At 36.0% G+C, this 12,766-nt stretch overlaps 2 protein-coding genes across 2 annotated transcripts; one reads left to right on the plus strand and one right to left on the minus strand.

Moving 5' to 3' along the window:
* Positions 1-4,041: 4,041 nt before the first annotated feature.
* On the minus strand, positions 4,042-6,882 carry LOC109001399 (endoglucanase 9-like). Its single transcript, XM_018978654.2, has 6 exons — positions 6,625-6,882; positions 5,678-6,181; positions 5,440-5,589; positions 5,094-5,205; positions 4,696-4,859; positions 4,042-4,583 (listed from the first exon to the last, which is right to left on the minus strand). The coding sequence occupies exons 1-6, from the start codon at positions 6,829-6,831 to the stop codon at positions 4,251-4,253; spliced, it is 1,470 nt and encodes a 489-aa protein (XP_018834199.1). The 5' UTR covers positions 6,832-6,882; the 3' UTR covers positions 4,042-4,250.
* Positions 6,883-10,863: 3,981 nt separating this feature from the next.
* Positions 10,864-11,682, plus strand: LOC118344193 (14.7 kDa ribonuclease H-like protein). The gene is made up of 2 exons (XM_035684284.1): positions 10,864-11,452; positions 11,582-11,682. Exons 1-2 carry the CDS (start codon positions 10,864-10,866, stop codon positions 11,680-11,682), a joined length of 690 nt encoding a protein of 229 aa, XP_035540177.1.
* Positions 11,683-12,766: the final 1,084 nt, after the last annotated feature.

A 12,766-nucleotide genomic window follows, 5' to 3' on the forward strand; every position in this document is an offset into this window, starting at 1 on the left:
TCACATACGTTTGAACGTTAGTTTAACATTCGAACGTTTATTTCACATCCACTCGAAGCCTTTCAACTTCTAGAAAGGTTAGAAACATTCAAACTAATAGTTAATGTACGTTCGAACATCTTAATAAATACGTTCAAGAGCTTGCTCACATGCGAATGTTTTTGTTTTGTACGTTCTAATGTAATAATTTTCTGTTTATTTTATTAATACCATTCAAACGTATACATGGTTTAATTCGAACGTGTGTTTGCCAGTATCACGTTCGAACGTAACTCATCTTACATTCGAATGCTTATCCTAGAGGAAATTAACATGTGAAGTAAAGTCTAAAATGTTCGAACGTATAAGGTTAACGTTCAAACATGTTTCAAAAATAATTTAGATTATAATACATAATATGCATCATAGTACTAATATTACTAAATTTTTTTTTCTTTCGGGAAATGACTCATCTTCTGACGACTAGGAAAATGAGGAGGGAAGGAATAAGTTAGGACACGTCTCGAATCAGGGCTCAAACAGTAATGTCCGAACGAGAAGTCCTGATCAACGAGTTCGATGAACTCATATGCGCGCCATGCTTAGGTTGATGCGATGGTCTCAGATATTACTGCACACATCGACTGAAAAATCGCATCAGTACAATAGAGTTTCGCCAAGGTTGGCCATCAGTTAGATATCCTAAATGAAAATGTCAACTCATTGACTGACGAATTTAATACATATGTAAACAATTCGTACTGAATAATTTTTTACTTTTATTGTGTTGTTTTCAAAATTTTATCATATTTTGTACTTTATTTTTATTATATGTAATGAACAAAAATTCTCAATCTTTTTTAATGTTAGTTTATCCAATTTTAATTTTAAATTAATGCACTTCAATTCTCAATCTTTTTTAATTTGAAATATCCAATTTTAATATTAAATGAATTAACATTCGAATGTTGGCTCAAAAAATTTTCACATTCGCACGTAAGTAGCCACAATGTTCAAATGTCCAGGGCTCGACCGAACATGAATATGTATACACTGAAACGTAATGCAATTTCCTGGTTGTCTTTAGTGATGGTTTCCACAAACCGTCGTAGAAAATGTTTTTTGATAATGGTTTAGGAATTGTCACAATTGCCAAACTATCATAAAAATTCATTTATGTTGTAGTGATTGCTCTTCTATCTTATCTATTTTTCTTTGTTCTCTTTTTTTTTTTTTTTTAAGTTTACAAGGGATCGATCAACTTCGTAACTGTTGGGAGATTGGGTTTGTAAGGGGGATATTCTTGACGTAGAAAACCTACGGATGCTTCCTCAAATGAATTAGCTGAAATATTGTAGTAGTTTGACCTTATACTTCCAGTACCAAACGTACGTCTTGAAGTAGAGACGCGAACCAAACATTAAACAAGGATTAATTAATGAACAAATAACTGATAAACATATATATGTTTTGTTGGGTGAACCCTGTCTAATCTTTACCTACCTTTCTGTAATGTCTACAAATTTCTTAATCATATGCATCATCCACGTCCAATCTATTTCGGCGAGTCCAGCAACTTTTCACACAGTTTCGTGACTGAAGCTAGCTAGTACATTGAATCCATTAATGGCGCCGCTCCAAAATATTACTTTTTTCTTTTATTTATCATAAAGTCGAAATTAGATTGATATACATATGATAGCAGTTTATTCCCATCCATTGGACCATTGTAGGACCCATTTAGAGCTAATTAATTTGAAGAAACACATCGAGTCACTCGTGCACTACTAATCCTCGTGTGTTTGGTTTATGCCAGACAATTAGCGTACAAAATTGCCTTCGAATGTGGAAGACAAAAGTCCCTGATTATGGGTCTTGTTTTGAGGGACTTATTATCAAGAAACTATAACTGAAAAACAACGGCAAGTCTCTCGAAATTCTCTATCTACCTAATTCTATATATTCCCAATGTCCAAAAGTACTGTAGATCAGTAAATGGAAGGCGCAAATGGCGAGCCTTTAAGGGTCTCCTTGGATCACCCTGAAAAATCGGCGCCAATATGGTTTTGAGATAAATTGATTTGTGTAGGGACAAGTGAATATTGCTTTTGGGTTTGTAATTGCTTTCAATTGATTCTCTTAATTTCTTGGGATCTTCTCCCCTTTCTTCCCATTCTTTAGGACCAAGTCTTAATTGCCATTCCCAAATATTCTCCCCGCCGCTTGCTTGTAAATTTTCTTCCTTTTGTACGTTTTAGTTTCCCAGATAGATAGATATAGAGAGAGAGAGAGAGAGATGATCTACTATATATATGTTAGTATATATCATCTAGGATTTTCTTTCTCGAATTTTAGGATAATTATATTTTTTTGCATATATCTTTTGAAAAATATTTTAAACACAAAAAGATTACATAAAAGTAAACTATAAATTGATGTGACTTGATGTAATACATCAGATTTTAAAATTATTTTTATTGTAAAGTAGATTTAACAGATCCCATAAAACTACGTCAGTTTATGAATTTATTTTTGTATAATATTTTTATATATGTAGCATTTCTCATATATTTTATATTATAGTTTCATGAATTTTTACGAGGACATGTGACACCGCTTACACATTTTAGATCATAGCCTTGCATGCTTTGAACAAATTATGTGGCTACTTCATATATGTCCTTGCAGCGTGCGCATACTGATATCAGCGACATAAACACAATTAATCAGCCAGAAAAGTAAGTTTGGCGTAAAATTAGCAAAATATTGTTTGGTTGAGATGACGGCTAGGTAGCCTCATCCTTTTGGATATTAATCATAATTAGCTTGATTTGAGGAAAAGCTTAATTAGCAATAATCGGTGAAAGTCTCCTCCTCATAATAACATGATTTTTTTAAGAAAATATTTGCACAACTTTTCACACAACCTCCACACACTACATGACTTTTTTTAATTATTATTTTTTTTTCTTTTATCAAATATTTAATATATAAATAATGAATAGAAGAATTGAATTATAGTTTAAAAAGAATAAACTCAAAAAAATTTTAAAACAAATTTTAAAAAATATGATGTGCGGAGGTTAAGGAGGTTGTATAGCATTGCTTTTTTTTTTTTTTAGTGATGGCTGCAAACTGAAGCCTTTGAAATTTCCATGGAATTCTTGGCAACAATATCATTGGAATTGAATGCTTTTTACGTCTTTTGATACACTTAAAATTACTTCCTTAATGATCACTAAGTAAAAAATAAAAAGAAAAATTTGATCAGCAGTCAAATAGAGTGGTCAAAGTGGAGAGGCAAAATAGTTTTTTCCTAAATATGGTACCTTATCCAAGCTATCAATAATAGCTAATTATAAGCTTGCCTGTTTCTCCAAATATAATTACAATTAATGTTTGATACTAAGTACGTATAACTAGCATATTGATCAAGCAACTCTAGTCCAGCTTACAGCAATTGAAATTGCTAATACACGTTGGTGACAGCCATTCTGTGCATTATTAATCCTGTTTGGAGCATTTCTTACGTACATGCATTGCCATATATAATATTACAAATTAAAAAGGTGTGCTAATTTGACCATCTTATATATATTTTAAATTTTTTTTCTCCTAACCTCTATGATCTCTGATCTTCTCTTGCCTAAAGATCAGATCTTTATGGTAAATTGTAATAAGGCATCATGATATGGTAAATTATTGGGTTTTCATCATTTTATCATGTTTTATTACTCTAATAATTATTTTTAAGTTATATACCTTAATTTCCTAGCCCGAGTGCGTGTTTGCTAATTGTCTAGCTCCCAAACTTTCAGAGCCAAGAGCAGTAAATACCTGATCTGATAGTTATATACCTTATCATTTTGGAGAAATCTAGTGCTGTGATTATTCTTAATTTCTTCTGTCTTTACTTGACAGTTGACCGAATGATTATGGTTGTGATGGTTCCATGGTTGGGACCTTGTGGGTAAGGCTATGTACATTTTTAGTAGTTTTCTTCTCGCCACCTCTGCTGATCTCAGGAAGTCATAAAAAATTTCATGCTCCAGCATGCGGATAAAGCTTCGAATTGAAATCTCCCCATTATTTTGTGTCGCACTACATTTTTTGACACGTAATTTGTTCATATTGGGAACACGGGATTATCCCGGAGAGAATTCAAACACAACTACATAGTCCAGTACCTATTTCTTGGTGGTACATACCTAGTTTGGGGCTAAATTATACAGACATATACTGAACCAACTCCTGTCTTAAGAAAACACTCATCAACGGGTATTGCTCCCAGCAAAAAATGCTAGAGGTCCAACAATAGCAGCATTGATATACGTAGCAGGTTCCGAGTGACTGTAGTCAGTTCTTTCATCAGGGTAGCCATCGTTTTGGTTCGGACCACCAACGATGGCTCCAGTCAAGATGTTAGGATTGGGGTTTGATGAATAGAGGTATGGTTGAAAACCGCCGTCACAACCTAAGCTTTGTGGATGGCTTGCCAATGAGGGCAATGAGGATCCTCTGTGGTGAATTCTCTTTGGAAAATATGCCCCATATCCAACCATGTACGATAGTTTTAATGGGTTTTCTCCTAATATATAGTCAACCTGCAATATCCATGTGTTATTCTGTTTAGACGAAAGGAAAAAAACGAAAAGAGGAATAAGAATAGTGACCATATGGAGTTGTTCCAAGAACATAGCATCTTCAATGACTTGCCTGTTTCTTTGCAAGATTTTTTAGGGAACTCGGAGTGACCAAAAGGCTGCCACAGTTAAATGTGTGTTTCGTGGCGGACATGTACTTGGAATAAGTCGTGAGCAAGAATGTAATGGATGTAACGTACTGAAGGTTGCTTCCTGGTAGCTTGTAAATAAGCCCACCTTCACATCAAAGAAATTGATGGTTACTAATGAAACCCACAATTCATTGGGCCTAGGAAAAGGATACCCAAGCTATATGAAAACTTGAACGGCTGTAGGAACCTTCAAAATATAAGGTTACGAGGCCTTTGCAATGCAATTAATTATATAGAAAAACAATTTAGATGTGGTGTTACTGGTGGAATTATACCAATCCATTCTGGAGATCAGTAAGCTATGAAATTATGACTTTACCTTGTGTATATTGTGTACTTGAGAAGGGAGAGTTGGGCAAAATGCGGCACATGAAATCTTCAGCTTGTTGCTTGAATGGATCGAAGTTCTTATCATTGCTAAGCAAGGCTTGCTGTATGAAGGTAACCACCACGTCAACTTGTTAAAAAGTCTAAATAAGGGAAAATTACTACAAAGATCGTTGACCTAATTTTTAGCGTTTATAGAGATCAATGCTGAGATTTTAGCTGAGATTTTACTTGAAGAAGAGCCCAAAAAAACTTGTAATTTTCTCGCATAATTGGCAGATTTCTGTGCAAATCTAGTAGTGTTCTTGTCTATCAAATTACATGATTAGCTATTTTACCCGTGATAGAAGAACACGAGCACCGGCCAATTTGTTGTCCCAGCTGAACATATCGGTTCCATCATCATCTCCTAGTGATTTCAAGATATTGGAGTAAGAAACATCGTTGGTAGCCCTTAGAAGCCAAGCAGCTCCCCACAGCAGTTCGTCCTGAAAATTACATTATGAATGCTTTTTCAAAGTTAAAACTAGTGTATGCCTTAAAAGAAAGACATTATATTTGAATTCTTCATTGTACCTTATATCCAGAATATGAGCAATAAAATGGGCAGACAGCAGAGCCAAGCGAATCGCTATAAGCACCACGATATTGCATTGCAAATTGAAAGACATTTTTGGCAGTTTTCAAAAGTAACCTTGAGTACTTCGGATCAACCTTTCTAAAAACCATGGAAGCAGCAGCTAAAGCAGCGGCAGTCTCAGCGGCAACATCGGAGCCAGGGTTGGAAGGAGAGACCCAATACACAGAGCGGGACGTGTCCATGTCCTCAGGCCTTTCCCAACACTTGTGGTCCACATTCGGGTCACCAACCCCGACGTAGAGCCTTCCGGGTGTGGCCATGGAGCACTTTAGGAGGTAGTCTGTCGCCCATCGGATTGAGGCCCTTGCGTTTTGTAATTCTGGGCCCATTCGCTTTCCATATTCGAGTGCGCTCCATGAAAGCATGGTGGTCGTGAAAGCCATTGGAAAATTGAACTTAACGTTGTCTCCGGCATCATAGTAACCTCCCGTTAAATCCACCTGACAATGGCACAAACTTTTTTAAAAAAACTCAAACTATTATCACTTTTTGAGACAGCAAGACAATAAAACATAGGCTTGTGTACAAAATGACCTTATTCAGCGGCCTGGCTGGCTGCACACATGCAAATATAAGTGATATTTTGAGAGTTGTGTATGGTCAAAGGAAGTTGAATGGCATATATAACGAATGCAATAAGCTGGTCAGTGGTGGAAATGACACCAAAATAAAATTTAACACAAAAGGGTGATCATATCTTAGGTTCAATATTATGGAGGTGATAAAGAAAAAAAGAAAATGGAGTACTGCATGAACACACTGTCAAATATTGCCTAAGAACGAAAAGAAAATATTTTGTATAAAAAAATAGTAAAGAAATGAAGTTTTCAATTCTAATGAGACGTGACAGGACCAAAACAAAATAGTAGAACAAACAACATACATGGGCAAGCTGTCCATCAGATAAACCAGAGTTGGACCTCCAAGTAATTTGCTGGGTTTTGGGAAGCCTCCCAGACCTCTGGCCTTGGAAGAACAATATGGACTTTGCTAAGGCATCTTTGTAGTTGGGGTTGCCTTGGACGCTCTCCAAAACCAAGAAAGAAGAGAAAAACAAGAGGCAGAAAGAAGCTCCCCTTACCATTGCCATTCGTACTCGTTAAAGCCTCAATATGGTTTGTTTTTTTAACTTTGCTTGGATGATAACATGATGCCCTCATATATATATAAGAACCCGAAGGCCTAACGTACTATATTTAGTGCAAATTAAGGCTTTTCTTTCAATTAATAAATATCTTTTTTAATTGTCTTTGTCAACTTGCATATTTTAGCACTTTTTTCCTTCTTTTTGTTTTCCTGTTTTGGTAACAAAAAACAAAATACGCACAACCATTTCGTTGTATGTCAATGGAAGACGTACAAAACAAATGCTATATATTTACACCTGATATAAGGGCTGCCAGCTTTTTCTAACACTAGACATCCTTTTAACCTCTTTAATTGGGAAGCCCCTGAAATTGAAGCCATTCCTTCACAACTCCATTAGATCTTGTTTATCTGCCTGCAGCTCCAATTAACATTCCTACAAATGTGTTCTAGCTATCCTCGAGCTTATGTTTTTAAGTACAGGAAATAATATTAACTCATCCCAAACCTCCAACACCTCCCAGTTAATCTTTCTTTTATAAAACTAGACGTCCTTTAACCTCTTTAGTAAGCCTCTGAAATTGAAGCCAGTCCTTCACAACTCCTTTATGACCTCGTTCTAAGGAAATCCGTAGCTCCATTAACCTCTCTATAAGCTAGGGTGTTCAATCCTCAAAAAACATATGCTTTGATGTAGTACTGCAACACCGGCCAATTACTCTTTCTTTTTCTTTTTAATTGTTCTCGTCAAGTTGTAATTAGTTTCAAACTTGGATCTTGATATGTTTAGTCATTTGACTGCACGTTTTAGGGTTTGGCCAAATCCCAATATGTATAAAGTACCGCACATCCCGCTTCACTTGAGATGGTATACAGTGGCATTGGCTATTGAACTTAATATGTTATCTCCTTTTTTATTTTACAATCATGACTTTAAGCACATAATTCATGCACATGTCACGAATCATGATATTATAGGAACTCGGTTACCAGAAAGGGGAAAACTAAATAGATTACATTGCTCTTCTATTTTTCTTTATTCTCCTTTTTTTTAAAAAAAAAAAAGGTTTACTAGGGATTGATCAACTAGTTCGTAACTGTTGGGATCATTTAATGAACAAATAACTGATAAACATGTATGTTTTTTGTTGGGTGGACTATGTCTAATGATCTTTACCTACCTTTCTGTAATGTCTACAATTTTTTTTTTTAATCATATGTATCCACGTGACATGTCCAATCTATTTCGGCGAGTCCAGCAACTTTTTTACACAGTTTTGTCACTGTTTCGTAACTGAAGCTAGCTAGTACTACATTGATTCTAATGGCGCCGCACCAAAATATTAATTTTTTTTTATCATAAAGTTGAAATTAGATTGATATATATATATATATATATATATGATAGCAGTTTATTCCCATGCATTGGACCATTGTAGGACCCATTTAGAGCTAATTAATTTGAAGAAACACATCGAGTCATTCGTGCACTACTAATCCTCGTGTGTTTGGTTTATGCCAGACAATTAGTGTACAAAATTGCCTTTGAATGTGGAAGAAAAGTCTCTGATTATGGGTCTTGTTTCGAGGGACTTATCAAGAAACTATAACTGAAAAAAAAAACATCACAAAAACAACGGCAAGTATCTCGAAATTCTCTATGTACCTAATTCTATATATTCTCGTTGTCCAAAAGTACTGTAGATCAGTAAATGGAAGGCGCAAATGGCGCGCCTTTAAGGGTCCTTGGATCACGCTCCAAAATCGGCGCCAATATGGTTTTAAGATAAAATTGATTTGTCATGTGTAGGGACGAGTGAATATTGCTTTTGGTAGTTTGTAATTGCTTTCAATTGATTCTCTTAACTTCTTGGGATCTTCTCCCCTTTCTTCCCATTCTTTAGGACCAAGTCTTAATTGCCATTCCCAAATATTCTCCCCGCCGCTTGCTTGTAAATTTTCTTAATTCCTTTTGTACGTTTTGGTTTCAGATATAACTTGAGAGATCAGAGATATGATCTTCTATATATGTTAGTATATATATATATATATATATATATATATATGATCATCTAGGATTTTCTTTTTCGAATTTTAGGGTAATTATATATATATATTTGCATATATCTTTTATTATACTACAGTTTTATGAATTTTTATGAGGACATGTGACACGTTCACATTTTAGCTCATAGACTTGCATGCTTTGAACAAATTAATTATGTGGCTCCTTCATATATATATATATATACATGTCCTTGCAGCATGCGCGTGCATATCAGCAACATAAAGTACTCAAATAATTAATCATGCAGAAAAGTAAGTTTGGCGCAAAATTAGCAAAAGATTGTTTGGCTGATTAGAGGAAATTAAGCTATAGCAATTAATAATCGGTGAAAGTCTCCTCCTCATAATAACAAGATTCTTTTAGTCATGATGGCTGCAAACTGATCAAGCCTTTGAAATTTTCCATGGAATTCTTGGCAACAAGATCATTGGAATTGAATGCTTTTTACGTCTTTTGATGCATTGTATATATATTGCTTATAATAAATATAGTACCTTATTGATCCAAGCTATTACTCGATCCAAATATAATTACAATGTTAATTTGATACTGAGTACGTACGTACTTGCGTATTGATCAAGTTAGCAGCAACCTTAATTAGTCCTTACATGAGCAATTGAAATTGCTTATACACTTTGGTGACGGCCATTCTATGCATTATTAATCCTGTTCGGAGCATTAAAAAGGTGCATGTGCTAATTTGACCATCTTATATATTTTTTTTTCTCGTCAACCCTCTATGATCTCTTCACTTGCCTAAAGATCAGATCTTTATGGTAAATTGTAATTTGGCATCATGATATGGTAAATTATAGGATTTTCATCATTTTATCACGTTTTATTACTCTAATAATTATTTTTAAGTTATATATACCTTTCCTAGCTAGCTCGAGTGCTTGTTTGGTAATTGTCTAGCTAGCTCCCACAGAGCCAAGAGCAGTAAATGCCTGATCTGATAGTTAAGCATGGACCGATTACTGGACTCAGGTCATATTGTCGAATATTCTTTCAATTTGGGGTTCTACAATATATGTTTTGAGGGACTTGTATTATCACGTAACATCAAGACTTTTTAAGTATCTAGACTTCATGAGCCCAATCTTTGTCCATGCAGCTATAGTACCCAATTTTGAAGCCCAATATAAAGTATAAACTATGAAAACATTCATTGAAATAGCCCACATGCATGTAAGATTCTGGGTAGGCGAAATAACCGATCAGACTAGCAACCGCAATGAAGCATATCATGTGAGGAAAAAGAAAATTGGGACGACGAAGGTCCGCTCTACGGTCAATATCTTGTGACTGAACACCCATTGATTAAGATAAAGGAGTGTCGCATTGAGAATGAATGGGATATTTCCCTCCTGAATAGATTAGTGGGCCATCAGAAAGCCAATGAATTGTATGATTTTTTGGCTAGACGGAAGGAGGGTCAAGATACGCTTGTTTGGCTGAAGGATAATGAGGGAAAGTTTACTACTAAGAGCGTCTGGGACTGTATAAGGGTTCGGGCCCCCCTTACCCTGGGCTCAGTGGATATGGCACACTCATCTCCCCAAGAAGATCTCCATCATGATGTGGAAGGCTACTAACAATTGCCTCAGTGTTGACAAAAATATTAGAATGGTGGGCGTCTCAATGGCCTCCAAGTGTAATTGTTTTCAAAAGGGCCATATTGAGGACCTGAACCATGTGCTCTGCACGGGGGATTTCGCAAGATACATTTGGCGTCTAGCGGCCACTCACCTAGGGGTTCATATGGCCTCTTTTTACACTTGGAATGATCAAATTAATTTTTGGTTTCGTCGTGCGGGTAAGTCTTCACAGGTTAGAATCATCTTTGGCCTTCTGCCCTCTATTATTTCTTGGAAACTTTGGGAGAGGCGCTGTAAAGCCCGGTATGAAGATAAAGCTCATTCAAAAGAGTCGGTTTGGCACGCTATTAAACTTTGGCTCCGGTGCACCATGGACCAGATCATGAAAGTGCGTTCCCTCTCCGTCCAGGACATGGATATTTTGAATAGACTAGATATCCCCGTTTTACTCCCTAAGCCCAAGAGGGTCCGGGTGGTAAAATGGCACCGGCCCCGTCAAGGCTGGGTAAAACTCAATACCGATGGTAGTAGTTTCGGGAACCCTGGCACCTCGGGCGCTGGGGGTGTTATTCGGGATGAGGATGGAAGATTACTTGTGGCTTATTCTATTCCCTTGGGTTTGGGTACCAATAACTTTGCTGAACTCAAAAGCTTATTGGAAGGTGTTCGCAGATGCCACGCGCTTGGATTTTATCGGGTTCAAATAGAGACCGACTCTCAACTGGTGGTTAATTGGATTGATAAGAATAAGTGCCCCATTTGGTATTTAGAAGATTTCTGGGAGGAGCTACAAGAACATCTGAATAGCCTGGAGTACACAGTGAATCACATCTTTCGTGAAGGTAATGCCGTGGCTGACTTTCTAGCTAAGTGTGGGGCGGAAGGGTTGAACTCTGATTGGGATGACATTCACATGCTGCCTAGCCTAGTGAGGGGTCTTCTCCGCATGGACAAGCTAGGTATGCCCTACCTGAGGATATCATAAGCTTCGTGTCAGGTTTGTTGTTCGTTGTTTATTTGTTTCTCGTTGTTCTCAAGTTATTTGCGTCTCTGTTTGCCTTGTGTACTGGGTTTTTTTTTTTTTGCAGGTGCCCCTCTTTTGGCTAGCTTGGATGTAGGTTATGTATCTTATTTAAGGCCGTGTAACCTATATGGTTATATTGATTTTGATGCCTGGGTTTTTATTTAGCGCTTATGTAAGTCCCAGGTGTCGTACTTGTAACCACGGTTTCCTTCCGCCACAAGTGAGGACAATCAATAAAATTGGGGTCTCGTCCTCTTTTTAAAAAAAAAAAAAAATGTGAGGAAAAAGAAAAGTAACTGTGCTTAGCATTAGGTTTAGCCGTTTAGGGTTTTGACACTTGGGTTATACTAGCTAGGATTTTAGCTACATGCGTGAAAGATGATCATACCTTAAGATGGAATTTGTATCCTCTGTTTCCTTCTTATGTATGAAAATTGTATTGCGATTTTGCTGGTCTTTGAACAGCAGATCGATGCATTAAGAGCCAGCACGTTATATATACAATGAGTGTTTCCTAGCATGCACGGACATGTAAACATGTTCCAACGGTTTCTGTCAACAGAGGTTGCTGATCTCTTCTACTGCTCCACCATACATATTCAATGGCGCCGCATAGAAACGCTGTAGATGATAGCATTAAAACAAACCAAGCCCCCACCCCCACCTTAAAAATTAAACTTTATCCCCTGAATTGACTTTGAAAAATTACCCTTCATCCCCTCAAACAACTGCTCTTTTTGCAATATGATCAGCATGCTATCGAAGTTGTTATTTTACCCCCCAATCACTTGCTTTCCTCCAATTTGCTTCATTCGCTAGTTTGGATACTGAGAATATTTTATTACTATCTATTATTTTATTATTACTTTTTCACTACTTTTCAACCTATCATTATTTTTTTACTACTATTTACATAATGCTTGAAAATACCTTAATTCATCTATAATTAAAACAAAGGAGAAACTATATTTACACACACATTTGAACTTCAACAATTTCTTTTAATATATAATCTAAACTATTAAAATTGTCGATTTCTAACCTAAATTACAAAAATTGTCGAATTTAAATTAGAACCTCTGTTAACACCCAACCATTCAGATGGGGAAAGATTAGATATAGGATACAACAATCTTGACAGTAAGATCTTAGTCAAAATGCGAAAATTGCCAACATTAATTTAGAGTGCAAATTGACAGTTCTAATAGTTTAGGAGGCAAATTAAAAATAAAAATAAAAAACAATATTA

Source organism: Juglans regia, chromosome 1 (genome assembly GCF_001411555.2).
Source record: "Juglans regia cultivar Chandler chromosome 1, Walnut 2.0, whole genome shotgun sequence".
In the NCBI taxonomy this organism is placed as follows: domain Eukaryota; kingdom Viridiplantae; phylum Streptophyta; class Magnoliopsida; order Fagales; family Juglandaceae; genus Juglans; species Juglans regia.